The sequence below is a fragment of the Sus scrofa genome, chromosome 3, assembly GCF_054392235.1.
Source record: "Sus scrofa isolate SSC_HxYL_T2T_F1_AM1 chromosome 3, Sscrofa_HxYL_maternal_Yorkshire_Landrace_v2.0, whole genome shotgun sequence".
NCBI lineage: Eukaryota > Metazoa > Chordata > Mammalia > Artiodactyla > Suidae > Sus > Sus scrofa.
This window is the reverse complement of record NC_139385.1, coordinates 137167340-137194663: the sequence shown is the minus strand read 5'-3', so window position 1 is coordinate 137194663 and position 27324 is coordinate 137167340. Positions and strand designations below refer to the sequence as shown.

The window sequence follows — 27324 nt, the reverse complement described above, 5'->3', positions numbered from 1 at the left end:
TCGTTTACTGCTGAGCCACAAAGGGGACTCCACTGCAGGTTTTCTCAAATGGAAAAACCAGTCTGAGCCACTTGCTCGGAAAAAACAGAAAATGAGGAAAATTTTATTTCTTTATTTTTTGCCAAATGTAATTGCTTGTTTGAATAAGTCAGCCTGCGAGAAACTATGTCAGGTGGACCATCACCTTGCTCACAGAGGAGGATCTAAAGCTTGCTTTTTGATTTTTAAAAGTCGGTTTGGTTATTGATTAAAAAGAGCTATAGCAGATACAAGTGGAAGATACATGAAACTCCCTCGTATTCAAATATCCACATTCAATATGTAGAAGGAGCGAAAAGAAGGATTGTTCCCTAAAATTTGCAGGGTGTTGAGCCAGTGGGCGTTTGGGAGGCTGAATATGGACAGTAATTGCTCTAATTTTCTGCCTCGCTTGACAAATATTGTTATATTCGTGCAACCAGAAGTCAATGTCTCCATGACTTAGCAAGAATGAAGGCTTCCTGTGTTTCCCATGGACACATTGGTTCATCCGTGGCCTAACGAATGCATCCTCCGAAGCTGGGGTGCTGCTGAAGGCCGGAAATAATCCTCAGCAGACTCCTGAGGAGCCCTTTTCTCCTCCGGGCCAGAGTGGTTGTTTCTTTCACCTCAGGTCTTGCTGGGTTATTGTGTCATTGCTCTCTGTTGGGAAGGGAGGGGACCGCATGGTGGTGGGGGGAGTCAGGGGACCTGGTTCTGGGGACCACCGCCTTCGGCTCCCCGTGGACCCGCAGACCCCGCCCCCCGCTCCCAGCCTTGGCCTCTTCATCCTTCAGGTGAGGAAACTGGACCAGATGGTCCCTTAGGGTCCCGCTGGCCGAGCGGCGCTGTGATGCTGGGTCTGTGGCTGGAGTCGCAGGTGCGTCACAGGCATGTCACAGGCCTCCGTGAGAACCCCAGGGATGTTGCGGGCCCTGATTAAACCCAGTGTGCACAGGGGCTGTCCTGGGTGCCACGCGGGGTGCTGCCCGCCCCTCCCTTCAGGGATCTTGGGATCCTGTAGGAGGAGACACACAGCACTCCTGTAACGGGGCTTGGCGGGGGGATGAGAGATGCAGATTAAGTGAAGGAGAAATGAATTCTGATTGGAGGGCCGAGGAGTCGAAGGTTTCATTGAGAAGGTGGCACCTGCACTGAGCCTCAGCGGATGAGCAGAGCTTCAAAAGCTCATCGCGGGTGGAAGGAGGAGTGGGAGGAGGGGCTGAGAGACGGGGGACGGGGGGTCGCTCACAGGAAGGGAAGCCCTGGTGCAGAGGGCAGGCCATGTATGTGACCTGGAAAGCTGGCTGGCACAGAGGTCAAGGGCCGTGGAGGCCGGGCTGGGAACAAGCCCGAGTTTGGCACGGAGCTGTCTTTCCTTAAGGTACCAGGTGAGTGCACTGCCTCTAAGGCTGCAAATAGGGCCACAGCAGTCCCTTTCCCCTACGTCAGGGGCTTTCAGTGGCGATTTTGCTTCCTGCAGACGTGTGGTGGCGTCTGAGGACTTCTCTGATGGTCGTGACTGGGGTGTGTCCTTGGCATCTGGTAGGTGGAGGCGGGGATGCTGCTCAGAACCCTCCAAAGAGGTGGCCTTGTGGGGACGCTCCCAAACCTCCCGCAGTTTTTTGTTTGTTTGTTTGTTTGTTTTTGCCTTTTTAGGGCTGCACCCTCGGCACATGGAAGTTCCCAGGATAGGGGTCTAATCGGAGCTGTAGCCACCGGCCTACACCACAGCCACAGCAACGCGGGATCCTCAACCCACTGAACGAGGCCAGGGATCGAACCTGCAACCTCATGGTTCCTAGTCGGATTTGTTAACCACTGAGCCACGACGGGAACTCCTTTTATTTTTATTTTTATTATTTTTTGCACCCGCAGTAATTTATCTGGTCGTCCAAGATGTCAGCGGCTGGAGTTCCTGCTGTGGCGCAGCAGGTTAAGGATCCAGCTTTACCGCAGCTGTGGCCTAGATTCAGCTACAACTCAGGCTTGATCCCTGGCCCAGGAAACTTCCGTATGCCGCAGGAATGGCCAAAAAACTAAAAAACGAAAAAGCCTCAAATGAGAACCAGTTGAGAAACCCCACTGTGTACCTTCTTCTAAAAAAATATATTATTTTCCATCCTGGTCTGTTCCAGGAGATTGGATCTAGTTCCCTGTGCTGTAGAGTAGGGCCTCACTGCTTATCCTTCTAAATGGAATAGTTTGCATCTACTAACCCCAGACTCCCCATCCATCCCACTTCCCTCCTCCCCCTTGGCAGCCACAAGTCTGTTCTTCATGCCTGTGAGTCTGGGGAAACTCCACTCTAGAAGCTTAGCTTAACTTGGAAAATTAAGTCAAAGAGGTAAAAGATTACCCAAGGTCATCTTTCCTGTCTCCGGCAGTGTTTCTCCAGGCGAGATGTTGTAAGAGGGGTGAAGAGACGGGGACCAGGGAGTTCCCGTCATGGCGCAGTGGTTAACGAATCCGACTGGGAACCATGAGGTTGCAAGTTCAATCCCTGGCCTTGCTCAGTGGGTTGGGGATCTGGCATTTCCATGAGCTGTGGCCGCAGACGCGGCTTGGATCCCATGTTGCTGTGGCTCTGGCATAGGCTGGTGGCTACAGCTCCAATTGGAGCCCTAGCCTGGGAACCTCCATATGGCGTGGGAGCGGCCATAGAAAAAGGCAAAAAGAGGAGTTCCCATCGTGGCTCAGTGGCTAACGAATCTGACTAGGAACCATGAGGTTGTGGGTTCAATCCCTGGCCTTGCTCAGTGGGTTGGGGATCTGGCATTTCCGTGAGCTGCGGCCGCAGACGCGGCTCGGATCTTGCGTTGCTGTGGCTCTGGAGTAGGCCGGTGGCTATGGCTCCGATTTGACCCCTAGCCTGGGAACCTCCGTATGCTGCGGGAGCAGCCCTAGAAAAGACACACACACAAAATAGAGACGGGGACCAAAGGAGAAGCTTGTTTGTACCAAGCCTGGTCGTGCAATGATGCTCTTTCTTGTTGGCTCTAGTGTTTCCCCAGAGCCCTGATCTTGCATCTGCTCACCCCAAACTCCCCATCCATCCCTCTCTCTCTCCCGAGGGATAAGTGTGACCCGCGTGTGCGTGCTGCACCTCTGTTCACGGCTCCCTCCTCGGGCAGGCAGTGAACGGAGTCCAGTGTCCTTCCTCCCCTGGGTCCCTCGAGGCCACCTTGCTCTGTCCTGTGCCCTGTTTCCATCCTGGTTGGTCCTGCAGCATCTCTGCTCCACAGGGCAAGCGGCACTGGGCCCCGTGGGCACCCTTAGCCCAGCCTGGCTCCACGGGGGCCCGGTGGGTGTGCCCGGGTGTGCCGGGGTGTCCTGCTCCTGGCTGCCCATCTGAGCGAGGGGGTCTTACCCTCCGGGGACACCGTGGAGAGGACGCTTTGGCGACGTGCTGCCACCTGAGTGATTGGCAGGAGCACCTGGTGTTTCACGCAGCTTTCACGGGGGTGGAGGCTCTGGAGAGGTGGTCCCTGCTGCCACCAACACACAGGCAGCTCTCCCATCAGGACACCGGGGAGCTGGTTTTCCTGCTAAGTTTAGTAACGGCCTTTGAAGGGGACACTTGCATGGCAAGGACACCCAGAGGCACCACCAAGCCACGAAGTATGTTTGCAAATCAAGCCTTGAACAAAAGTAGCATCTCAGGCCCCTGCAGGTGGCAGCTTTTAGGACTTTGATGTGAAGAGCTGTATCCAGAAATCGTGACTTAAAAAAAGGAAAAAGAGTGTTGGTTCAGATACAAAGATGTTTCGTTAAAAAGTTGCTTGGTTTTCAAATGCATCCTGAATCCATACAAGCTGATATTTCTGTAGATTCTCTTCGTCTTAACACTTTCCTGTTTCTCTGTTTTAAAGAACATCTTAGTAGGGAGTTTCCATTGTGGCACATTGGAAACGAATCCACCTGGGATCCATGAGGATGCGGGTTCAATCCCTGGCCTTGTTCAGTGGGTTGGGGATCCAGCGCTGCCGTGAGCTGTGGTGTAGGTCGCAGACTCGGATCCCGTGTTGCTGTGGCTGTGGTGTAGGCTGGCAGCTGCAGCTCCAATTTGACCCCTAGCCTGGAAACTTCCATCTGCCACGGGTGGAGCCCTAAAATGCAAAAAAAAAAAAAAAAAAAACCCACAGAAAACAAAAAAAACTCCTCTTTATTAGACAAGTCCTTGGGCCAGCATGATGTATTCAGAGTAGAGCTGTGAGTTGGGTTGGAAGTGGGTAGTTTGTATTTACTCATTCAGCAGAGATTTGTTCAGTGTCTGCTACTTGCTAAGCACTGTTTTGGGCACTGGGGTTACAGCAAGGAATGAGCCAAAGTCCCCACCCTCAAGGAGCACGTGGGTTAATGAGACACAGCCAGACAAGGGGCTGTCACATAGTATTAGTGATCAGTGCCTTGGCGAAAAAGGCAGAGCAAGGGCTTAGTGCCTGGGGTGAGGGGGAGGGAGGGTGTGTTTTATTAAATAGATGGAGCAGGGAAGGGCCCACTGAGCGGGTGCTGTCTGAGCAGATCTGGTTGAGACGAGGGGGCAGGAAAGCCTGAAAGGAACAGCAGGTGCAGGAAAGGGCGTGGCACGTGGGAGGACCCGTGGGGATACCTGTGTCTGGCCGGGCGCCAGGGAGTGAATGGGGTTGGCAAGAAAGGCGGAGACCCGGTCTCAGTGGCCCTGTGGGTCACGGCGAGGAATGTGGATTGTGTTTGAGAGAGTCGGCAAGCCTTGGGAGAGTTTTGAGCAAGCTCTGATTAAATGCGGAGTGTGCTTTCCGTGTGGAGACTCGTTGGGGGGAGGGCAGGGAGGTGATTCAGGCTGTTGCAGGGGTGGAGGTCAGAGGCCCCAGCACCGGGGCTCATAGCGTCATATACCACTGAGAGGGCCTGCTGATGGGCTGGGGTGGGGCGGGTGGAGGGGAGGAAGGTAGAAACCCAAGGTGGGCCCCGAGATCTTGGCCTCAAATCCTGGGCAATGGGGGTGCCACCTGCGGAGGTGGAGCGCCTGCGTGTGTTTGAGATGCTGCGGCATATCTGATGAGTGCTGTGGGCTTTGCAGTTGAGTGTATTGTCCTGGAGCTTAAGGAGGGGAGTCTGGACTGGGAATATAAGTTTGGGAGATATCAGTGTATAGACAGTGTTTTTAAAAGTTTAAATATGTTTTATTTAATCCAATATATTAAAATATTATGCAAACATGTTATCAATATAAAATTTGTTAATGAGGTCTATCTTATATTCTGTTTTATTTTTTTAATTTATTTTTATTTGTATTTTTTTTTGCTTTTTTAGGGCCACCCCTGCGGCATATGGAAGTTCCCAGGCGAGGGGTGGAATCGGAGTTGTAGCTGCCGGCCTACACCACAGCCACAGCAATGCCACATCTGAGCTGCGTCTTCAACCTACACCACAGCTTATGGTAACGCTGAATCCTTAACCCACTGAGCGAGGCCAAGGGATCAAACCCGCATCCTCATGGACACTCGTCAGATGTGTTTCCACTGCACCACAGCAGGAGCTCCCTGGCCATTGAGTTCTGACACTAAGTACCTGCAGCGGGTGCTGACCCCACCGGCTAAGAGCTCAGTCCCAAGAGGCTGTCCCGACTTCAGGCGCCATTCGTACGTAGCGGGTCCCCAGCTTACCCACGCTGACTTGGCTGTAAACGGGGGTTCCCCCCCCCACTCAGGTTTGATCATGTGCTGTGATGGCTCACAGGACCTGGGGAACACATTTACCGGCTTATTATAAGGGTCTGAGAAAGGATCCAGATGGAGAGGCACCTAGGCCAAGGTCTGGAAGGGCCTCGCCCCTGGGGAGTTGGGGTGCACCACCCTCCCAACATGTGGCTGCCTTTACCACCTCAGAAGCTCCCCGAAGCCAGGCTAGGGCTTTTACGGCGATTTCATCATGTAGGCTGATTGATGCTGTCACTGTCTGGCCAGGGAGGGCCCTCAGTCTCCAGCTTCCCTCTTTCCCCAGGATCGGGGGCGGGGGGAGCAGAGAGTTCAAGTCCTCCACCTGCGGGGTTCATCCCTCTAGTCCCCAGCCTCCACCAGTCCCCTCATTCACGTCAACTCAGGTGTGGCTGGAAAGCGCTTATTTTGACAGTCGTGTAGGCTCTAAAAAAAAAGTCTAGATTTTCTTACTCTCCTTCCCCACATTTTATGATTTTGATGTCCTTTTTTACATCGTCATGTGTAGTCTTTTGCTGTTGCCTGTGTTTATCATCATTTTTATAAATAGGGTTTTTTTTTTTATTCTTTTTTTTGATCTGTATACCGGCTTATTTAAGTGGTTAGTTTCCAACTGTGAGTTCCTCCATCCTCTGTCTTCTTACTTCTTTCCTGTCTAGGGGAGAGTTTTCAGTATTTCCTTTGAATTTGCTTAGTATTTCTGTATTCTTTGAGTTTTTTGTTTGTTAGAGAAATTCTTTATTTCTCCTTCCCTTTTAAATGATAGTCTTGCTGGGTAGAGTATTCTAGGCTGCACATTTTTCCCTTTTGGAACTTCAAATATCATCTTGCCACTCTCTTCTGGCCTGTAGTGTTTCTGTAGAGAAATCAGCTGATAGCCTTATGGGGATTCCCTACAATTAACTCCTTGTTTTTCTCTTGTTGCTAGAATCACCTCCTAATCTTTAACTTTTGCCATTTTTGTTATATGCCTTGGTCTGCAGTTGTTTGAGGCCCTCCATGCCTCCCGTATCTTGAGATCTGTTTCCTGTAGATTTGGAAAGTTTTCAACCATCATTTCTTCAAATATATTTTCAATCCCCTTCTCTTTTTCTTTATCTTCTGGGGTCCCTATTGTAGATTGGCCCGCTTTATATTATTGAAAGGGACTTGGAGTTCCCATCGTGTCTCAGTGGTAACAAACCCAACTTGTATCCATGAGGACTGAGGTTTGATCCCTGGCCTTGCTCACTGGGTTATGGATCCAGCATTGCTGTGAGCTGTGGTGTAGGTCATAGATGAGGCTTAGATTTGGCGTTGCTGTGGCTGTGGTGTAGACTGGCAGCTGTAGGTTCAATTCAACCCCTAGCCTGGGAACCTCCATATGCTGCAGGTATGGCCCTAGAAAGACGAAAGAAAGAAAAAAGGAAGGAAGGAAGGAAGGAAGGAAGGAAGGAAAGAAAGAAAGAAAGAAAGAAAGAAAGAGAAAGAAAGAAAGAAGGAAAAAGAAAGGAAGGTTTATTCTGCACCATGAAAGATTCTTCTCTTATCCCCATCACTCAGGAATTCCAGGGGTTTTAGAAGCTCTGTGTCAGAAACCAGGAAGGAAAACCAAATATTTATGTATCTTACGCTGCTTCAGTTCAAATGTGGCTTTTAAGGCCCTGAAAGTGGATGGGCTCCTCCAGGGCCTAAGAGGGGTGACAAGAAATGAGGTCCATTTAGAGGCTGGGTGGAGACCTAGCCAAGGCGACTTGTCTGGGAAGAAGTGGCCGGTGAGGAGGAGCAAACCAGGGTCCAGCGGGGCCTGGAAACTGGGGGAAAAAAAGGGCGTCCTAGAGGAGGGAAGGGTCGCCTGTGTCAGATGCCTCCGGGAAGGCTGTTCGGGAGGGAACTGAGAAGTGATGCCTGGATCTGGCAGGTGGCATCACAGGGGACCTTGCCAAGGGCAGCGAAGCAGGGGAACAAGCGCCTGCTTGGATGGGCTGACAGGGGAAGCCGAGTGGAAGTGGAGTCGATGCAAATATGCAGCTCTCGGAAAGAATTCTGCTGCAAACAGGAACAGGGAAATGGGATCTGAACAGGGAAATGGGAACAGAGAGGCAATACCTAGGAAGCGACGGGTTTTGGTTTTTGGTTTTTGCGGTTGTTGATGGCTTGGATTGTTTTTAAGATGAGAGGAGAGGGGTTGGAGTATATTTGTGTGCTCACACGAAGTGCAAGGGGGGCGGGGTGGGATTTGCTTGCTCGTGTCTGGGGGGGGGGGATGGGCTCAGTGCTGGTGAAGTCTGTGCTTGGCAGGTGGAGGTGGGGCCCTTTGCACAAGTGGCCTGGTGGCCCTCAGCCAGGGGGAGGGAACAGGAGTGGGAACGGCTCAGGCGCAGGCAGGTTGGCCAGTCTGAGGCTCCAGCCTCAGCTTCCCTAACGGTAGAGCAGGAGGGAAACACCTACTGAGCAGTATTCCCAGGAGGCGTAAGTGTAGTGGGGGCTGTGCAGGTGCTTAGTAAACACCAGCAAAGTGCATTCAGGCTTCTTTCTCCATTGCAAATAAGATTGTGGCGTTCCCGCTGTGGTGCAGCAGGATCTGCAGCATCTCTGCAGCTCTAGGTCGCGAGTTCGATCCCCAGCCCAGTGCCACGGGGTTAAAGGATCCAGTGCTGCCGCAGCTGCTGCGTAGGTTGAACTAGCTGCAGCTCGGATCTGATCCCTGATCTGGGAACCATGTATGCTGAGGGGCGGCCAAAAAAGGAGAAAAAAAAAAGATTACATAGACTCTGGCCTTTTGCTTGGGAATTACAGCAATGTCATTCCTCATGAAAGATTGGGGTTCATGGGGGCACAGCGGTTCCATCGTGATGCCATTAAACATGAACGTCTGTCTCTTTTTCAGAAACGGGTATAAGTTCCTCTACTGCTCGGCTCGTGCCATCGGGATGGCGGACATGACGCGGGGCTACCTGCACTGGGTCAACGAGCGTGGCACGGTGCTGCCCCAGGGCCCGCTGCTCCTGAGCCCCAGCAGCCTCTTCTCCGCCCTGCACAGGTGAGGTGCTACCTGCCTACCCCTCTCGCCCCTCATCTGGGCCGGCACAGGCCCGCTCCCCTCCTCACCGGAGGTTCCACCAGCATAAGCCTCCTCCCAGCCTGGGTCCCGGCTCCATGGTGGCACCAGAAAACTCATCCTCAAGGGCAGGCCTGGCCTTGTCACCCTCAGCACCCTTCCTTGGCCCATTGGGGTTCCCGGGGGGGGGGATGTCCATGAGCCCTTCACCTCCTGGCTTGTCCCCCCGTCCTGTCTCATTCCCTCTAGCTTCTTGACTCGGTCGTGCTGAACCATCCCCGTCTTCCAGAGGGGTGGTCTCTCCTTTGAGCCTTTGCACACGCTGCCCTGCTTTCGTGGGGAGCAGCCCCTCTCTCCGTGTCGCTGGTCCAAGTCCTATTTTTTTTAACCGAATGAACTTTATTACATTTATAGTTGCACAGTGATCATCACAACCCAATTTTATAGCGTTTCCATCCCAAACTCCCAACCAATACTCCCCGACCCCCCCATTGGTTGGTCTCCTTTGGAAACCGTAGGTTTTTTTAAAGTCTATGAGTCAGTGTCTGTTCTGCAAAGAAGTTCATTGTATCTTTTTTTTGATTCCACATACAAATGATAGCATATGATTAGCATGATAATTTCTAGGTCCATCCATGTTGCCTCAAATGCCTTTATGTCTTTCCTTTTCATGGCTGAGTAGTAGTCCATTGTGTATTTGTATTGCTGGCCTGAGTCTTAATGACTCTGAGGATCAACGTGCTTTCCACCACATCGGGGACCTCGGCTGGGCATAGCGGTCCCTCTGCCAGCCCTGCCACCCGCCTAGCCTTGGACGCTAGTACTGAGCACTCATGCTCTCATAAGAGTCCTGGTCACCTGTTGATTTTAACAGACCACCGGCCCGTTTCTGATGGCCTTCTCCCTTCCCCTCTGTGCCCACAAGACAGACTAGGTCTGGCCTCCCTGGAGCTTGGGGCCAGGGCAGTGTCCCTCGCTGCTCTCAAAGCGTCATCTGTGGCAGTCAGAACAGGCCATCAGTCCTGCCAGAGGCTGGTTGGCAGCATCATAGGATGGTGTCTCCACGATCCAGTGAGAGGTGTGGGCCTGATTCTGCGTCACTTTGAGACCGGATTTGCTGCCTGTCGCTGCCGACTGTGCAGACGAGGGAAGAATCCAGACAGGCCCAGAGCACCAAGTCCATTGCTCCTGAGGGTTTGTCTCCAGCTCTATAGATGCCTTTTCTATCACAGCTTTGTTTTGTGTGAGTCGTGAGTTGTTCTCCTGTAATAAAAGATCTCCCATTGAAACTTGCACATCCTGGGGAGGAAATAGAGGCCAAACCTGTGGATGCCGTGGTGTGTGTCAAGTGCCGAAAGCTGTCCCAGTGGCGCACATCCCGGTGGGAGTCCAGATACTTGAGTGAAATATAAATGAACACAGTCATAGACGAATGGCCCTGAGTTATGTTAACAGTTGACGACAAGCTGCTCATTAGCGTAAGTGCCAAAGGCTCCTCCAGGCACAGGAAGAAGATGTTTCTCTGACGTCCTGCCATGAAAAATAAGTGTAAGGTGATCCTTTTTGTTTTTTCTTATTTACGTATCCTTGTCCAAAATATGACTTTTTCCTTGCGAAAAATTATTTTTAAAAACCCGAACAACTAACCCTTACAATTTGCATTCCTTCTTGGGAGAGGGAGGTGCTTCTGATGGCCAAGGTCAATGGCCTGGTGCCTGTAGCCCGGTGTTCTAACCAGGGCCAGGCTGCAAGTTAGCTCGCCTGCAGATTTTCTAGAACCGATGGGCGGGTCTGCCACGAGCATGAATGGCCTGCCTTGGCGAAAAGTTGAAAGAATCTGCTTCACCTAATTTCTCCTTCAGGAGCTTCTCCTGTGAAAGTAGACATAGGCTTTGAGTCCCGTGATCCCTTTCAGGTCCCTGCCTTCTTTTGTTGTGACAGAGCCATTCAGGTCACTTTCATAGGCTCTCTGATGGGACAGGGGACATTTGGACTAAGTGTGGCTCCAGTCTCCGGGCTGGTTGGGGTTGGGGGTCGCGTCTCACTGAGCAGTGGGCCTGCTAGGTCGAGCTGGATGAATGAGGCTTTGCTAATTCCCACGATTCTGGGTGCCTGGGCAGTTTGGAAATTCTGGAGTGACGCAACCGCTGAGGCTGGCCTCTGTCTCTGGGAAAGAAAGAAGCGATTACTCTGCAAGTAACTACCTTTCCCCTTGGGGTTTTCTGAGCTTCTGTGAGACTTGGAAAAATGACAGTCATTTGCTAGAGTGAAACGACCTCTGGGCGCATTGAGTGACCAGTGACCACTGGCACGTTCAGATCACCAATGAGAGCAGCAGGGCCAAGGAGCCGTCTGTCCTCCCGCGACGGTTCTCAGCCGTCTTGCACAACTTGCTCCCCGCGCAGCCTTACTGCCAGACAAGGACCCTCATGCCTTCGAGGCGCTGGGGGGCAGGCGGCCGAGGAGGGGTTTTCTTACGGAGCATTTCTTGACTTGCAGGTGTGCATGTAGCCATCCTCCTTGTGTGTGTGTGTGTGTGTGTGTGTGTGTGAGAGAGAGAGAGAGACAGACTGAAGCAGGGGATTGACTTGGGATACTTCCCCCGAGGAGACTGACATTTGAGACTTACAATCATACAGTCACTCACGTGTGTCTCTTATCAGAGTCCTGAAATGTAGACCGCCAGGCCCTCTGAGGGCTGAGGAGGGTTCTGGACTCCACAGAGGTCCACGCGGGCCTGGGTCTCCTGGTACTCGGGTGCTCCGCCCCCATCATCGTCTATGGCACGTTGTGTGCGGCTACAGAGGGATATTTCTGGGATACACACAAGCCGAGAGGGACCTTTGAGATCCTCCAGTCACCCCCCAGTGAACTGAACGCCAGCGTTCCCAGGACCAGGTCAAGGACCAGACCACCGCACCCTGCTTGCTCCCTTCCTTCCCCCGGAGCAGGACTAGCAACCACCCTCCCTGGATTTGGGGATCAGTCTCTGTTCTCCTCACGAGGTTCCTACACACCTTTGTCATCCTAAGCCGCCTGTTTCATTGCGCCCCTTGGAGAGCTCCGTGTAAAGAGAGCACGTCTTCCTCCGGAGCTTGTTTTTATTGTGCAGCATCGTGCTCCCCGGGCTGTGGAGCGGGGCTGTAACCGGCTCGTTTTTCCTTCTGTGCGGGGGTCCTGTTGGGCTCCCCCTCGGCCTGTTTGTCGGTTCTACTGCTGGTGGGGGCTTGAGCCGCTTCCGGTTTTCTGCCCTTAAGAGAGAAAAGGCACTCTTTTACCCTATCCGACTACCCGTACAGGTTAAAAAAGAGAGAGAGAACGGACCCCTACCACACTCTCTGTATACGCATCAACTCCTGCTGGATTACAGGCCTAAACGGGAAAGGCGACACCTTTAGATAAAATATAGGAGGCTTGGAGTTCCTGTTGCGGCTCCGCGGAAATGAACCTGACTGGCATCCATGAGGATGCTAGTTCGATCCCTGGCCTTGCTCGGTGGGTTAAGGATCCGGCATTGCCATGAGCTGGCGTGTAGGTCGCAGACAAGGCTCAGATCGGGTGTTCCTGTGGCTGTGGCGAAGGCCAACAGTTGCAGCTCTGATTCAACCCCTGGCCTGGAAACTTCCATGTGCCACAGGTGGGCCCTAAAAATAAAAGAGCAGTACTCGTGTGTCCTCTGGGGGCACCTGTGTACAGGGTGTGCCCTCAGGAGGGGAATTGCTGGGCCACACAGGATGCACACCTTGGGCCTTCTGAGGCCATCTCTAAACTGCCATCCAAAGTAGGTCCAAAGTAGTTGATCCAGTTTATGCCCCAGCACCAAGCGGAGTGTAAGGGTTCCTTCTGTTACCTTTTGCCTATACATTGTCAGCTGCTGCTGCTGCTTTTTTTGCTAGATTGGTGAGTAACGAATGCCCCTTTTCATGTGTTTATTGGCCATTTGGGCTTCATTTTCTGCCAAGTATCTGTTCACGTCTCCCTTATTCCTTTTGACCTGTAAGAGCGTCAGAGATTCTGTAGACGTAGCCTCTGTTATGAGCACTACAAATATCTCTTCCAAGTTGATGGCTTTTGATGAGTTTCAGGTAAGTTGAATAGATCATTCTTTTGTAGTTTATACTTTTTGTGTATTGACAAAGCCTTCCCTGACTGTGGGCGTGAGGAAAGTTGCCCATAGATATATATATTTATACATTTGTAAATAAATTTATATATATTTGCTTTTTAGAGATGCACCTGTGGCATATGGAGGTTCCCAGGCTAGGGGTCGAATTGGAGCTGTAGCTGCCAGCCTATGCCACAGCGACAGCAACAGCAACATGGGATCTGAGCTGCATCGGCAACCTACACCACAGCTCACAGCAACGTGGGTCCTTAACCCACCGAGCAAGGCCAGGGATCAACCCACATCCTCATGGATGCCAGTCAGGTTCATTTCCGCGGAGCCGCAACAGGAACTCCAAGCCTCCTACATTTTATCTTAAGGTGTCGCCTTTTCCATTTAGGCCTGTAATCTAGCAGGAGTTGATGCATATACAGAGAGTGTGGTAGGGGTCCGTTCTCTCTCTCCTTTTTTTTTTTTGTATTTTTGCCTTTTCTAGGGCCACTCCTTCGGCATATAGAGGTTCCCAGGCCAGGGGTCCAATCAGAGCTGTAGCCACCAGCCTACGCCAGAGCCACAGCAACGCAGGATCTGAGCCATGTCTGCAAACTACACCACAGTTCACGGCAACGCCAGATCCTTAACCCACTGAGCGAGGCCAGGGATCCAACCCGCCACCTCATGGTTCCTAGTTGGATTCATTAACCACTGCGCCACGACGGGAACTCCTCTCTCTCCTTTTTTTAACCTGTATGGGTAGTCATATAGGTTAAAAGACTGCCCTCTCTCTCGGCTTTGACTTTTCATCGTGGCCGTAAATTAAGGGCCTGCAGATGTGTGCTTCGGTGGCTTTTGCTCTTTTGTGTAGTATTCGAATTGTGCTCCATAAAAACATACCAACAAAACCTGGTGAGGGTTTGAAATGACAGTGACTCTATAGATCAGCAGAGAGAGAATATCTCATTATATAGTGTGGAGTCTTCTAGTTTAATTCCATGCTATATTTCTTTACTTATTTAGGTTTTCCCTAATATATTGGAATGAAGTTTCTAACTTATCTATGAGTTCCGCGCCGCAGTCCCGAACCAGACTGGCCCAGGTTTTTCCCATACGTTGCCTCCCAGGTTTGGTTTTTGAAGTCATGCTGGCCTCGCAGCGTGAACACGGAGAGTTTCTTCTTCTGTGCCTTGGAATTCTTTGTTCCCTGGCTGACTGGTGGAGGTCTTTGGCGAAATCACTTGTCCAGGGCGTTTTCTTTATGAGAAGATTCGAAAGTGGGGATTCACTGGTGGTTTGTATTGTTTGTGCTTTTTAGGGCCGCACCTGCGGTATATGGAAATTCCCAGGCTAGGGGTCAAATTGGAGCTGCAGCTGCCGGCCTACACCACAGCCACAGCAAGGGGGGATCCAAGCCACATCTGTGATCTACACCACAGCTCATGGCAATCCCAGATCCCCGACCCACTGAGCGAGGCCAGGGGTCCAACCCGAGTCCTCATGGATACTGGTAGGGTTCATTACCGCTGAGCCACAACGGGAACTCACTTTCCGTCTGGTGCTTTTCGAGGACGGCTTAACTGACGTACGCGTGTTTAACTTGTGGAGATAGGAGAGCGCTCTTCGCGTCCCAGCATCTTTGACAGCTAAAAATAGTTTGATGCTAGTGCAGCTCACGCTCTCCCACCAACCCAGGGTTTGTTTATTTGTGTTAACAGAGAAGTGATTGAAAAGAAGCCAGAGAAGTTTAAAGTCCAGTGTTTGACAGACATCAAAAACCTGTTTTTCCCAAACACAGAACCTTTTTATGCTGCTTTTGGAAACCGACCCGCTGTAAGTAGTAGTCGCGTATATACAAGCTCTTGAAAGGCCTGCCTGGCGTGACGGCAGTCGTCTGAAAGACTGGCCTCCGCTGCACGTCAAGTGAGAGTTCCCCCTGCTAGAAACAGCTGCTAAAGAGCCCCTGGCCTGCATTTAAAGGCAAGAAATTGTAGTTGTTTCATGCCCGCTCGTTTTCTCTGAAGGCGGGCTCGTGGGCTCCAATTTGAAGCTTATAATGTGGGACAGACACCTTAAATTCCAAATCTCTTGCTAAATTAATAAAATTTAAAAAATAAACAAAATAAGAACATTGAAGAGGATGAGATCCTGGCTACCAGAAGGGAGCCCCAAAGCCAATCCTTAGCACAAAGGCGAATTTCTCAAGTTTCACAAGTGTTGTTTTGTAATGCTTTCCGATTTTGTACATACTACTCAAATTTGCTGGAAAGTTCAGCTTTGAGCATATGCTCGGGTACTTACTTCCCGGTAAGAAAATTCTCCAGCTTTTAAAACTCAAGAAAATGGGTCAGAGAATAACCTTAGGGAATGTTAGAATTGCAAGGGTGTGGTGGGAGGTTTGCTTTTTAAGTCAGTTCTTGAATAGATGAGTGAGCTGAGGCCCAGAGCAGACCACTGATTCATAGTTTCGTAGCCAGAGAGATTCTTTCTCTACACTTCTTGGAAGTGTTGTTCTGGTTCCATGAAAGTTTATCATACAGGCAGACCTTGTTTTATGGCACTTTGATTTAATACACTTTGCAAGTGTTGCTTTTTTTTTTTTTTTTTTTTGACTTTTTAGGGCTGCATCTTCAGCACATGGAAGTTCCCAGGCTAGGGGTAGAATTGGAGCTGTAGCTGCCAGACTACACCACAGCCACAGCAATGCCAGATACAAGCCACATCTGCGACCAACACCACAGCTCACGGCGACACCGGATCCTTAACCCACTGAGCAAGGCCAGGGATCGAACCCGCAACCTCATGGTTCCTAGTTGAATTTGTTTCCACTGTGCCACGATGGGAACTCCATCCGTAAACATAATTTTTATATGCACTGGGAAACCAGAAGATTCGTATAATCCGCTTTATTTGCATTGTTGTGGTGCCTAGAACCCAACCCGCAGTATCTCTGAAGCCTGCCTGTGTTTGTATCAAATCTGAAAAATGATGTGTTTGTCTTTGCAACGAACTCTTTTTTCCTAATGAACACTTTCCCAAATACAGGATGTGTACTCGTACAAGCAAGTGGGAGTGTCCCTGAACAGAATATTCACTGTCAACCCCAAAGGGGAGCTGGTGCAGGAACACGCCAAGACCAACATCTCCTCGTGAGTGTCGCGTCGCGCCCTCTGTGTGTCCGCGTGTCCTCCCACTGTCCCAGACGTGACCCCAGAGTGACATTTTGCAGTGAACACCGTACCTTTTTCACCCTGTGTGCCTCTGTCTCAATCTTTAATTCCTCCACGTAGTTTGTTCAGAACCTCATTTTTGGACACTCAGAGTGAAAGCCTGATGCCTTCCAGGGTGGACATTTAAACAAGCCGTTAGATCCTGCTCCGGAGTGGAATGGAATGAATTTGAAAACCACTGGATTTTTTTTTTTTTTTTTTTTTTTTTGTCTTTTTGCCATTTCTTGGGCCGCTCCCTCGGCATATGGAAGTTCCCAGGCTAGGGGTCGACTCGGAGCTGAAGCCACCGGTCTATGCCAGAGCCACAGCAATGCCAGATACAAGCCACATCTGTGACCTACACCACAGCTCACGGCAGCGCCGGATCCTTAACCCACTGAGCGAGGCCGGGGATCGAACCTGCAACCTCATGGTTCCTAGTCAGATTCGTGAACCACTGCGCCACGAGGGGAACTCCTGAAAACCACTGGCTTAGATTCACCAACTTCACTTTGAAAGCCTAGAATGCGATTTTGAAATGTAACCATGTTAAAATATCATGTGATATTACGCTGGCCTATAATAGTAGTGTCACCAGGAACATCACATGTGACTGTACGAAGGCCTCTCGTATTTCTGGCTGAAGCCCATTCTCCCCGAGGCCCCGGGCTGAGCTGGGCTGGGCTGGGTCGCTGTGGGCAGTGAGGCCGCCTGGCTGGCTGGCGCATCTCCCTGGACTTGGACGTGTCTTGCTTTGGGTTCCTAACGTCTTAGAGTGGAGAGTGTCCCACTGCACATGTCAGGGAGCTCTGCCCACTGAGCGACCACAGGCAGACAGGTGTCATGGTGCCTTGTCTGTTTCAGAGGCCGCACCTCTGTTGACCTGGTCTCCACGGACCTGGAAAATAGCCTCTGGCCTGAGCGACCCCAAGAGGGGCCTGCTGGGGCCCTTTCATGCGGAGGAGTCGGATGAAGGGGGGGTCGGGTCTAGAGGCTTCCCAGGGACTGGCTCTTTGATAGGCAGGCTTTCCCTTTCAAGATGATCCTTTTACCCTTTGGCGTCTAATCTAATTTAACCAGGACAGTTCCAGGCCGCACAAGCCTCCCTGCCTCCCAGCCACACTCAGCCCGTCAGTGGGGAGGAGCGGGGTGGAGCCAGGACCAGGATCGGCCTCTTGGGAAGAAGGATGCATGGGTTCTTCCCTCCCTCCCCGCTGTGCTGGCAGCTTTTCCCCACTGAGTTCTAAGTGGCTACCCCGACAGCATCCCAGTTCCCTCTTCGCCCTCAGCTCCCACGTGAAAGCGTTTTCAGCCTCCAGGAGATAGAGCGAGTTTCCATTTAGGGTCAACAGAAGTCAAATGGGACGCTCTTGCCCGAAGTGGCAAAGGTAGGCAGGTGCAGCCCAGCAACCCAAGACTTCATAAGGGGCCTGGAAGGGGGACTTCCAGCATCTGTGGAGGTTTGCCGGGAGGCCTCTGGGGTGAGCCCATTGGCCAAGGGTCTGGGGTGAAAACGCACCCTTGCCCACACCTTGGGAGAACTTTGGCTGCTCTCAAAGAAAGGTGTCTTCTGCCTAGACCGGGAGATGTGGTTGTCCTGTGGGAGGGTGACGCTCCTTCCCCAGGAAAGTACACGATCTTCCCTGGCTTTGAACTTGGTGTGACCATTTCAAAGCCAAGTCGGTGCTCCCCCCTTGGAAACTGGGACGCCGTCCCTGGGGAGTCAGGGCACGCGTGGATGGGCAGGTTCAGGGCCTCCTTTCCTGGCGTTTGTGGCTCTCGGCGCATGAGCTCTGCGTGCTCCGGGGGAGGCCTGCGCCGAGGATTGGTCCCAGAGAGGCACAGATGTGGCTGGTTCGGATCTGGTGCCGCCAAGCCCCGGCTGTGAGCTGTCCCCACAGGGAAGGGGCCACCTCGCGGAGCCACTAAACTCAAACAGCAGGTCCTCAAGCTGGGAGGTATTTGAAAAGTTTTTCGTAATCCCCAGGAAAGACACAATTCTCATTTATTAAGAGAGATTGTCCCCATTTTGTGCAACTGATGTTTCTCCTAAGTTCTTTGAGACATTCTTTATTAAATACACACACACATCCTTGTTTAAAAGTTATTTCATGCCTCAGAACATGCTACTTCCTGGAGTTCGGATTTCGAAAGCCCTTTTTGATTCTTTGCAAATTGGAGCTGGAGAGGCACCGGGTGACTGTCCGGGAGGACTCTGGGGATGTGTGGCCAGGCCCGGCCTTGTCACGATTCTGGCTGGAGGCGCCTGGAGGTCTGAAAAGGCGTATTCAATAGAGCCACTTTCTTTTTGTAGTTACAGGCCACAGAAGCTAATGTGCAACATCTTCTTGGGAATACACAGAAAATAGAGGGAGTATTGCAGGGAACGGTGAGAAACACTCTTCACGCCCAACTCCATATTCCGTAAGGGCCTGAGGCCCAGAGAGGGCAAGACACCCGTCTGGGGCCCCACAGCAGTCAGGCGGGCAGAGATCCTGGGTCTCTTGACCCTTGTGCCGATGAGCACTCCCCTCCTGCCCCAAGGCTAATAATTAGCCAGGGCTAATTATTTTATAATGTTAATGAGTTCTTGTTGAGTAAATTTATGGAGCATCCAGTTCGCATAATTTCTCTCTTGCATACATTATTTAATTCTTCTTCTTTTTTTTTTCTTTTCTAGGGCCGCTCCCGCGGCATAGGGAGGTTGCCAGGGTAGGGGTCTAATCGGAGCTGTAGCTGCTGGCTTACACCACAGCCACAGCAACACCGGATCCTTGACCCACTAAGCGGGATCCGAGCCGCGTCTGCGACCTGCACCACAGCTCACGGCAACACCGGATCCTTAACCCTTAGCGAGGCCAGGGATCGAACCCGCAACCTCATGGTTCCTAGTCAGATTCGTTAACCACTGAGCCACAACGGGAACTCAACATTATTTAATCCGCATGTGAACGCGGTGGCACAGTTCACATTTTCTCCCTTTACAGTTGAGAAAATTGTGGTCTAGAGATGAAGCCCCTTGCCCGAATGGCACAGCTGGTACATGGCAGAGCTGAAGGTCAAACCCAAGTCTCCTTAAGCCCAGCGCCGGGCAGCCTTTCATTGCCCAGTGGAGCAGCCTCTGGGTGATGCTCCGAGATGCGCTTTCCCTGCGGTCCGTGCCCAGAGCCTCCTGGGCGTCTTTGCTTCCGCTCTGCCCTCCCTCCTCTGTCCTTCCAGGCGAGTCCTGCGGGGCGGGGTGGCCCTCGCGGGCGGTGACGCTGTCCGTTTTCCCTCTAGGTACGTGAGGCTCTGCGAGGTGGTCGACCACGTTTTCCCATTGCTGAAAAGAAGCCACTCTTCCGACTTCCCCTGCTCAGACACGTTCAGTAACTTCACCTTTTGGAGGGAGCCACCGCCGCCTTTTGAAAACCAGGACGTTCATTCTGCATCGGCGTAGACTGTTCCAGGCGAACTCCTGACATCCTGCGAAGACCTGGCACCCCCATTAAAGGAGAGGTTTGGGGACGTGCAGTCATGTGCTTAAGAGCAGAGAGCATCCAGGAGCCTTTCTCTCCCCGTCCCCCTCGCCAGGGGGGACATTTCCAAGTGACCCGAGAAGGGTGTACTTCCTAGGTCCTAGGGGAGTTGGGGGCCTCCCTGGTGTGGAGGCTGCGCCTCTCATGGCCCAGGCCCGTCACTGCGCTGCCCTCCCCGGCCCCGCTGCAGTCCTGGAGCCTCTATAATGTGTGCAGGGTGGGCCGGGAAACCTGGGGTCCCCAGGATGACGGGTCCCGGGAGGGGCGCCAGGCCCCCACGACTTCTGGGAGAGTCAGGGGCACGTTTCCACATGGCACATGGTGCCACTTCTGCTGCGCCTGGCGGGAGGCGGTGCAGGGCCTGGTGACCTGAATCCGAGGTCTTGGAAGGGACTCCAAGCCTCCCGGTGCTCGGCCTTGACCGCGTGGCTGTCCCCCGGCAGGATTTGCTCCCTGCCCCGCCCCCCCCCCCAGTCTCATTTAGGAGATAAGTTCTTAAATTCCTTTGGTTAAAGATCACCTCTGTAGCTGGCGTATTTCCCCCCATTTTTGTGGCGCAAGGCTGGAATGTTTATGCCTTATGCATCTGCGGCAGGCATTTGATTTCGAATGTGCTTTGCCCGGCTCCCTGCCACTTTGCAATGCCTTAAGTTCAGACGAGAGGAGATATTCCTAAGGCAGTATTTTGAATCACTTCCTTACTCTGCCAGCAACCTGCCTAGCAAGGCGGTGCTGAAAATGTGGGCTCCAGCAGAGTTTATGCCCAACGGTGATGATGGCAGTGTCCGTTGGGGGCTCTCAAGGGAGACTGGTCGGTTTTAAGAAAATAGTTGGAAGAAGTTAAATTATATTCTTTGTAGATCGTATTATTTATTCCTTTACTCTGGGTTGCTGTTATAAGCATTTTAGCCATATTCGTCCTATTACAACTGTCATTAATACATTAAAAAGATACCTATTAGACCATCCAAAAAGCCTTATTCTGTACTTCTCACAACACTGACCCTCTTTGGGGTTTTGTGAGTAATGCTTTTTCTTTCCCTTAGCCCCGCACCCGCCCCAGGTTCAGGGCAAGTGGGGAAGTAGCCATTTGAGTGACATTCTTTGACCTGGTAGAAGATAATTCTTTTCCTTGTTTATTAAATTGGCTGCTGGAGAGAATAATGTGAAAAGCGAAAACATTATTTTGGTAAAAAAAAAAAAAAAAAAAAAAAAGTGCTGCTTGACTGTACGAAGTGTTTTTTTTTTTTTTTTTTAAGCGTTTTGCTCCAGTGACTGAAATGCCCTCCTACTTAAATCTCGTGGTTAGAGTCGGAGGGCCCAGGCAGTGGGATGGCTGATGGCAGCTTTACTCTTTCTGTGAAAGAAAATCCAGAGGTGGCATTGCCTTCTTTGTTGTCAGGGGGCTCTGCTGCCTGTGGGCGCCTTCACCGAGCGGTCTGTGGGGTTACACAGATAAGAGCAAACATCCCTGTGCAGCTGAGTGTAGGCCTGCATTCAAGCACGAACTGCATGTACAGATGCCCTTTGGGAGGCATTAAAAATTTTAAATTTTTATAATTTAAAATAGGGAGTTCCCTGGTGGCCCAGTGGGTTAAGAATCTGGCATCACCACAGTGACTTGGGTTGCTGCTGGAGTGCCGGTTTGATCCCAGACACGGGAACTTCTGCAGGCCAAGGGTGTGGCTAAAGGAAAAAAAGTAATTTAAATAGTCCTGCTTTAGCTTGGGCTTGCTTATTAGTTTTAGAGGCTACATTCATTCTGTCACAAGGGTATCTTAGGGTGAATTTTAAGTATTGTGAACTACGTGGAAGCAAGCTCACGAGCCTGCACAGACCAGCCCGGTTTCTCCCTCGCGCTGGGAGGAACTTGGCTGATGGATCTCGTGTCCCTTGTGGGGTTTGCCTTGCAGCGGGACAACCAGCTGTCGTCCTCTCTCCTGAGAGTATGCATCTTTGGACCCCAAATTTCAATGTCCCCTAAGCTCTCTCCTCAGCACCCCCTGAAACGGCACACCATCCGGAAAGCAGCACTCTCAGATCTGTGTCGGGTTCAGAGCGTGAGCCCTGGAGAGGCTGTACCATTCACACCTGCCCATGGCTTCGGGAACGACTAGTGCATGGGCAGCCCTCAGGCCTCTGTGGGTTGGTTTAGCTGTGGTCACACATCCCTAACTCAGTGACCCCACAGCCGTGGGCCAGGATGCTCTATTTGGACCACACATATCGAAGTCGCCCTCTGGATGATCGAATCACAAAGTGACAAGTCATCGAATGTTCATCACATGTGGTGAAGAAAAATAGAAAATAATTCCACCTTCAAAGAGAATTCCCTTTTCCATTTTAGGTTTGGATCGCTGCTTGAACGTATTTTATTTCCAACCCTTGGTCTGTGTTTGTATATGCCGGGACAATGATAAAAATCACTGTAATACTTCCTTGTGCTGGGCTGGATGCAAAGCTAGAAAATACTGTAATAAATGAGACCAATGAAAGACCTCCCTGAACCTCAGCCGTGTGCATTTTAAATAGTTGTTGGTAAGTTGCTGATTTCCTACTCTGTGATCTCAAGCATATTATTTTCTACTCAGAGAACAAAAATGAAAGCCAAAACCCTTAAGGCTATGATCTGGTCAGTATTTGGAATAAAAGAGCCAGTCTTTTCTGATGCCTTTGGTGAAATCCGACCCTCTGTGTGCATTTGGGAGGGAGGAGGGCTGAAGACGGAACGGAGGGGAGAGGTGCACCCCTGGGCTTGTCCCACCGCGATGGGAATGACTCGGGAGCCGGGAGGGTTCGGTTCGATGCTGCGCGAGAGGTGCCTCCCAGGGCCGCCTCTGTCGCTGGTGTTTACCACGTGCGTCTTACGCAGGGGCTCCAATCTGTGTTCTTGGGGATGCTCGGTCAGGTGCAGCCCCAAGAGGAGAGGTTGGGGAACACCGAGCTTATTATGCTCGCAGGCTCTCAGAACGGGAGGTAGCCAGCCAGCCAGCCAGCAGGGCCAGGTGGGGAAGCACCAGGGTGGCCAGGGGGCAAAAGAAGAGCGTGACGGCGGGGGCGGGGGGTGGGGGAGCCGAGGCCTCAGCCTTCACTGGGATCCCCGCAGCAAAGCAGGGCAAGGTGAACAGCTTGGGACTGGCTGGTGTGACCAATTTCCGTGGCCTCTAAGCCATTGGGGTGGCCGTGGTTGCCCGGTGCTCAGCCCTGAGCTGATGAAGGGAGAAGCGTATTGCCATGTGGGGTGTGCAGGCCAGATGGAGGAGTGGATTCCAAGGCAGGCCCCAGCTGGGCCCTTCGCTGCCTCTAAGGGCGCCCCAGTGTTTCCCCGGCCAGAAAGGTTTGTAAGATCCCAAAACGTGGGGGTTCCCTTCATGGCACAGCGGAAATGAATCTGACTAGAACCCATGAGGATGCAGGTTCGATCCCTGGCCCCGCTCAGTGGGTTGAGGCTCCGGCACTGCCGTGAGCTGTGGTATAGGTCGCAGATGTGGTTCGGGTCCCATCGCTGCTGTGGCTGTGGTGTAGCTGTAGCTCCGATTTGACCTCGAGGCTGGGAACTTCCATATGCCATGGGTGTGGCCCTAAAAAACAAAACAAAACATCACAAAACACTATAAAACACATGAAAAAAGCAAAAACTGGTTCCCTCTGCCCTCCTTTTTTTGACCCCTTTCTCTGATATACCCAATTTGTTTCTCGTTTTGAACAAATCAATCAAAACCCTTGATTTGTTCAGCCAGATAACGTGAAAACCATCATAATTCCTATCGATTTTGTGCCTGGTCGACATGCCTGGAACACCCTATTGATTTTCCTGCATCAGCCTAAGCGTTTGGGGAATAAATGTAAGCATATTGGCTGCTAAATGCTTAAAAGAGGGCTACACAGGGTACCAGGCTGAGCTCCTTAGAAAGCCCAGATCCAAACAGTTCATCTCTGGGCGTCTGTAGAATTCTTGCCTGTGTAGCTTAAAAACAAACTCCCTGCTAGCTGAACATCACAGATTTATTCCAACCCTGGTTTCAAATTGTAGGTGGTTTTACCTGTAAAATGAAAATCAGGATAAGCTGCGGTCTTACCTGCTTGCCCATCACCGCTTTCCCTCCCCGGAACCACTAGGCTATGCTGTTTCCACACACACGTGCAGGGGAAACCAGCTCTGTAGCTTGAATTTCCCCAATGTCTCCGCTGTTAACACCTGAATCTTTAAAACACTTCCTACCTTGGTTTCCAAACCCGGACACACCCCGCCAGACTCCCCAGCGCTTTCATCAGAAGTCAAGGAACGTTGATGAGTCAGTGACCACTGGCTTCGAGCCTCAATGTGACCTTTGTTCGAATAAAAGTTACAGTCCTGCGACAGGAGAGCAGGCAGAGAGGAAAGTTACATAGGCCTCGTTTTTAAAAATTAAAAAATTGGAGTTCACATAATGGCTTAGCAGTAATGAACCTGACGAGTACCCATGAGGATGTTGGTTTGATCCCTGGCCTCATTCAGTGGATTAAGGATTTCGTATTGCCGTGAGCTGTGGTGTAGGCTGGCAGCTGCAGCTCCGATTTGAACCCTGGCCTGGGAACGTCCATATGCTGCAGGTGTGGCCCTAAAATAAAAAATAAAAAATAGGAGTTCCCGTTGTGGCTCAGCAGGTTAAAAATCCAACTAGTATCCGTGAGGGTGCAGGTTTGATCCCTGGCCTCGCTGGGTGGGTTAAGGATCCTGCGTTGCCGTGAGTGGCACCTTAGGCCACAGATGAGGCTCGGATCTTGCATTGCTGTGGCTGTGGCATAGGCCGGCAGCTGCAGCTCCAATTTGAACCCCAGTCTGGGAAATTCCATATGCTACAGGTGCAGCCATAAAACGAAAAAAAAAAAAAAAAAAAAGAAAAACTAAATGCTGGAATCTGATCTCCTTGTTCCAGCAGGAGTCTTGTCCTAACCAGTGTTCCAGGGACTTCATCACGTCACCCATCACTTCTTCCTTATCTGCCTCCCTTTGAACTTCTGCACAAAACCCTTTCTACGGGGCTGGGGATGGTGGGAGAGCATCCAGTCTCAGCCCTCAACAAGACGAGGTGGTTCAAGACGGCACTCGGCTCTCCTTCCTGTTTCTGACCCCCCTTTGTCAGCTCCTGCCGCAGTGGAAGGGGGTGGCAGCTGATGAGGGTCACTGCAGTTGTCAAAGGCCTTGGGGCCCACAGGGAACCAGGACTCTCGAGCAGACAGACGTGGGCCCTGGAGGGCTGTGAGCCCCAGATGGCCACCTGGGGGCGCAATCCGGTTCGATTTGGCAGCCCAGCCTTAGAAAACGTAGTCCTGGCTTGACAGAGGCCCCTCCCTGTAGTGCTGGCTTTGGAGACCAGCCAGGTGTGTTGGGGGGCTCATGGGGAAAGAAAGGGGTAGCTTACAGGGATGCTTTGGGTACCAATGCAGTCGACGGGGCTCAAGGTCAAACAGGACTAATCAGCTCAGAGGAGAGAGAAGTGTGTGCATATTTGTGCTCAGATCTAAGAAGCGTTTAGAACCGTGGTTCTCAAAGTGTGTCCTGAGGCTTGAAGCTCCTGCATCAGAGAACTGGTGAGCAGGGTAAGCTCCTAGGCTGGACGCTAGGCCTGCTGAATCAGACTGGACTTGGGGTCCAGATCGTGTGCTAATACATCCCCCCGCCCCCGGATGCGGATGCACACCCAAGCTCCAGAGGACACACCTGAGGCCCGGGTCCTGTTCCCAAAGGCCTGCTTCTGGATGCAGCAGCTGACACTTTAACCCGGCCGAGTCAGGGCGACAGAAGGAACTGCTGCAGGAGCGGGGCGGACCTGGAAGCCCAATACAGTGGCTCGACGGAGTCACAGGGTCCTGAGCTTTCGACACACCACTGCCAGCTGGGCCACCTTCCTGAGCATCTCAGGATCCGCTGGTCCTGGCTGGGAGCGGATTCCGCCTGGGACCAGGCGACCAGGCGTGTGTACGGGCATACCCGGGCTGTGCCCAGATTTCTGATGGCTCCCTTCCTCCCTTAGTTGTGGGAGCCTTGAGGTGCTGTCCTGATGCCAGGGACCTTTTCACGGGTGCAGGAAGTCCATTCAGCCTGCATTGCTTTTAATGAGTTTTGCAAGCAAGCGGCCTCTTCCGGTGACTCATTCTGCCTTTTGTGCACCGGAGGTTGTGGTTTTCAGTTTCACTTTGGAAAGTAACCACCAGTTGGGCTGCTTTCTCCGGGGCTGGAATCCGAACAAGTTACATTCATTTTGCAACAAAGAAATGTAAATGTAGGAGCGCCAGTCATATTTCTGCTCTGATTGTAAAAACATCCTTTTCCGAGATGGATGACAGAGCCAAGCTAAGAAGAAATGGTTTATATTTGCAAGTAACACATTCACTTGGGAACTTTATATTTTTCCTTTCAGAGCAGTCTGATAGGTTTGCTTTTATTCCTTTGTCTTCTTGATTCAGAATTCGAGGATATCCTAAAAATAAACAGAGCCTGTTGATTGAGTGAAGTAGTCAACCTTTGATTTATTCAAGGAGGTTTAGTTCTGGACAAAAGTTCGTGTTCTTGTCTTCATGCGGCGTACACAGGATGATAACAGAGATAATTTCTTACACAGCAAAACTGTTTTCATTGGGACTTTCCACAGAAATCAAGTTATGGTGTCCGAATAGGTGAATTTCTTAGAATTAGAGAGAGGCGTAAGTGGACATATGCTTCCCAGCATTTTTTTCTCCAAATATTGCAGTGATCTCCTTTGGTGCGATGCTGAACTAAATGATTTTCACCTGCTTTTATTTAAATACTCATCAATAGGAGTTCCCATCGTGGCTCATCGGTAACGAACCCAACCAGTCTTCCTGAGGATGCGGGGTCCATCCCTGGCCTCGCTCAGTGGGTTGGGGATCTGGCGTTGCTGTGGCTGTGGTGTAGACCTGTGGCTACAGCTCCGATTCAAACCCTAGCCTGGGAACTTCCCTATGCTGCAGGTGCAACCTGAAAAAAGACAAAAAAAAAAAAAAAAAAAAAGAAAGAAAGAAAAAAAATGCATCACTACAAAGCAATAGCCTTTATACGATAATAAAACCAAAATGCATTTAAAATTAAGTGCACATAAAACTATAGCACCAATGAAATTCAAATTAACATGAATGTGGTGAAAAACGTTGCTGTTTAAAGCTATTGAGACAATGCTGGATTGGGGTTTATAATAGAGGTATCTGTGTTTTGTTTCTTTTGTCAGCTTGATTCTTTTGGGTTTCAAACAAGGTGGGTCACCATTTAGACCTCTGATTTCTACAAAATACAGAAATGAGGAAGTTCTTATTACCCATTTCCATCTCCACGGACTGCTAAAGGGCTATTGCAGATTCTTCCAACAGGGTAATGTGCCCTCTTGTCTGATGGGATGAGTGTGACAATGCGGATTTATGTGTTTAGCCAAGGGTCCTGAGACTCCACTGTCCTAGATTCTGTTGGAAGTGCCATCACATTTTGGTTTGGACATCGTGTGACGTCACTTGGTACTTCAGGCACCCGCACACGTGGGGGACGGGTCTGGGATCCCCATCCCCCTTCCCTGCTCAGGATTCTGGAGCGCAGCTGAATCGAAAAGGCACTTGTGGGTCAGCCTTGTTCCCCAAAGTGACAGAAGTTACGGAAGTTGCCTGAGGTTACAAATATCTCTTTTTCACGCCCCAAACTAAAAACTTCCTCCTGCCTCTGGCTCTGTGAAAGCGGAGGCCTCCTGAGTCC

The 27324-nt window shown here is 51.2% G+C and overlaps 1 protein-coding gene across 17 annotated transcripts in view; it reads left to right on the top strand.

The window, feature by feature from the left end:
- LPIN1 (lipin 1) overlaps positions 1–22090 on the top strand; it is a 133508-nt gene extending 111418 nt beyond the window's left edge. For 15 of the 17 annotated variants that reach the window (XM_021085564.2, XM_021085565.2, XM_085015355.1 and 12 more), the window contains 4 exons: positions 8587–8739; positions 14575–14689; positions 15902–16005; positions 19345–22090. In XM_021085564.2, the coding sequence (XP_020941223.1) occupies positions 8587–8739; positions 14575–14689; positions 15902–16005; positions 19345–19504 (532 nt within the window). In that variant the 3' untranslated portion in view covers positions 19505–22090. 17 annotated transcript variants of the gene reach the window in all.
- The last annotated feature ends 5234 nt before the right edge of the window (positions 22091–27324 follow it).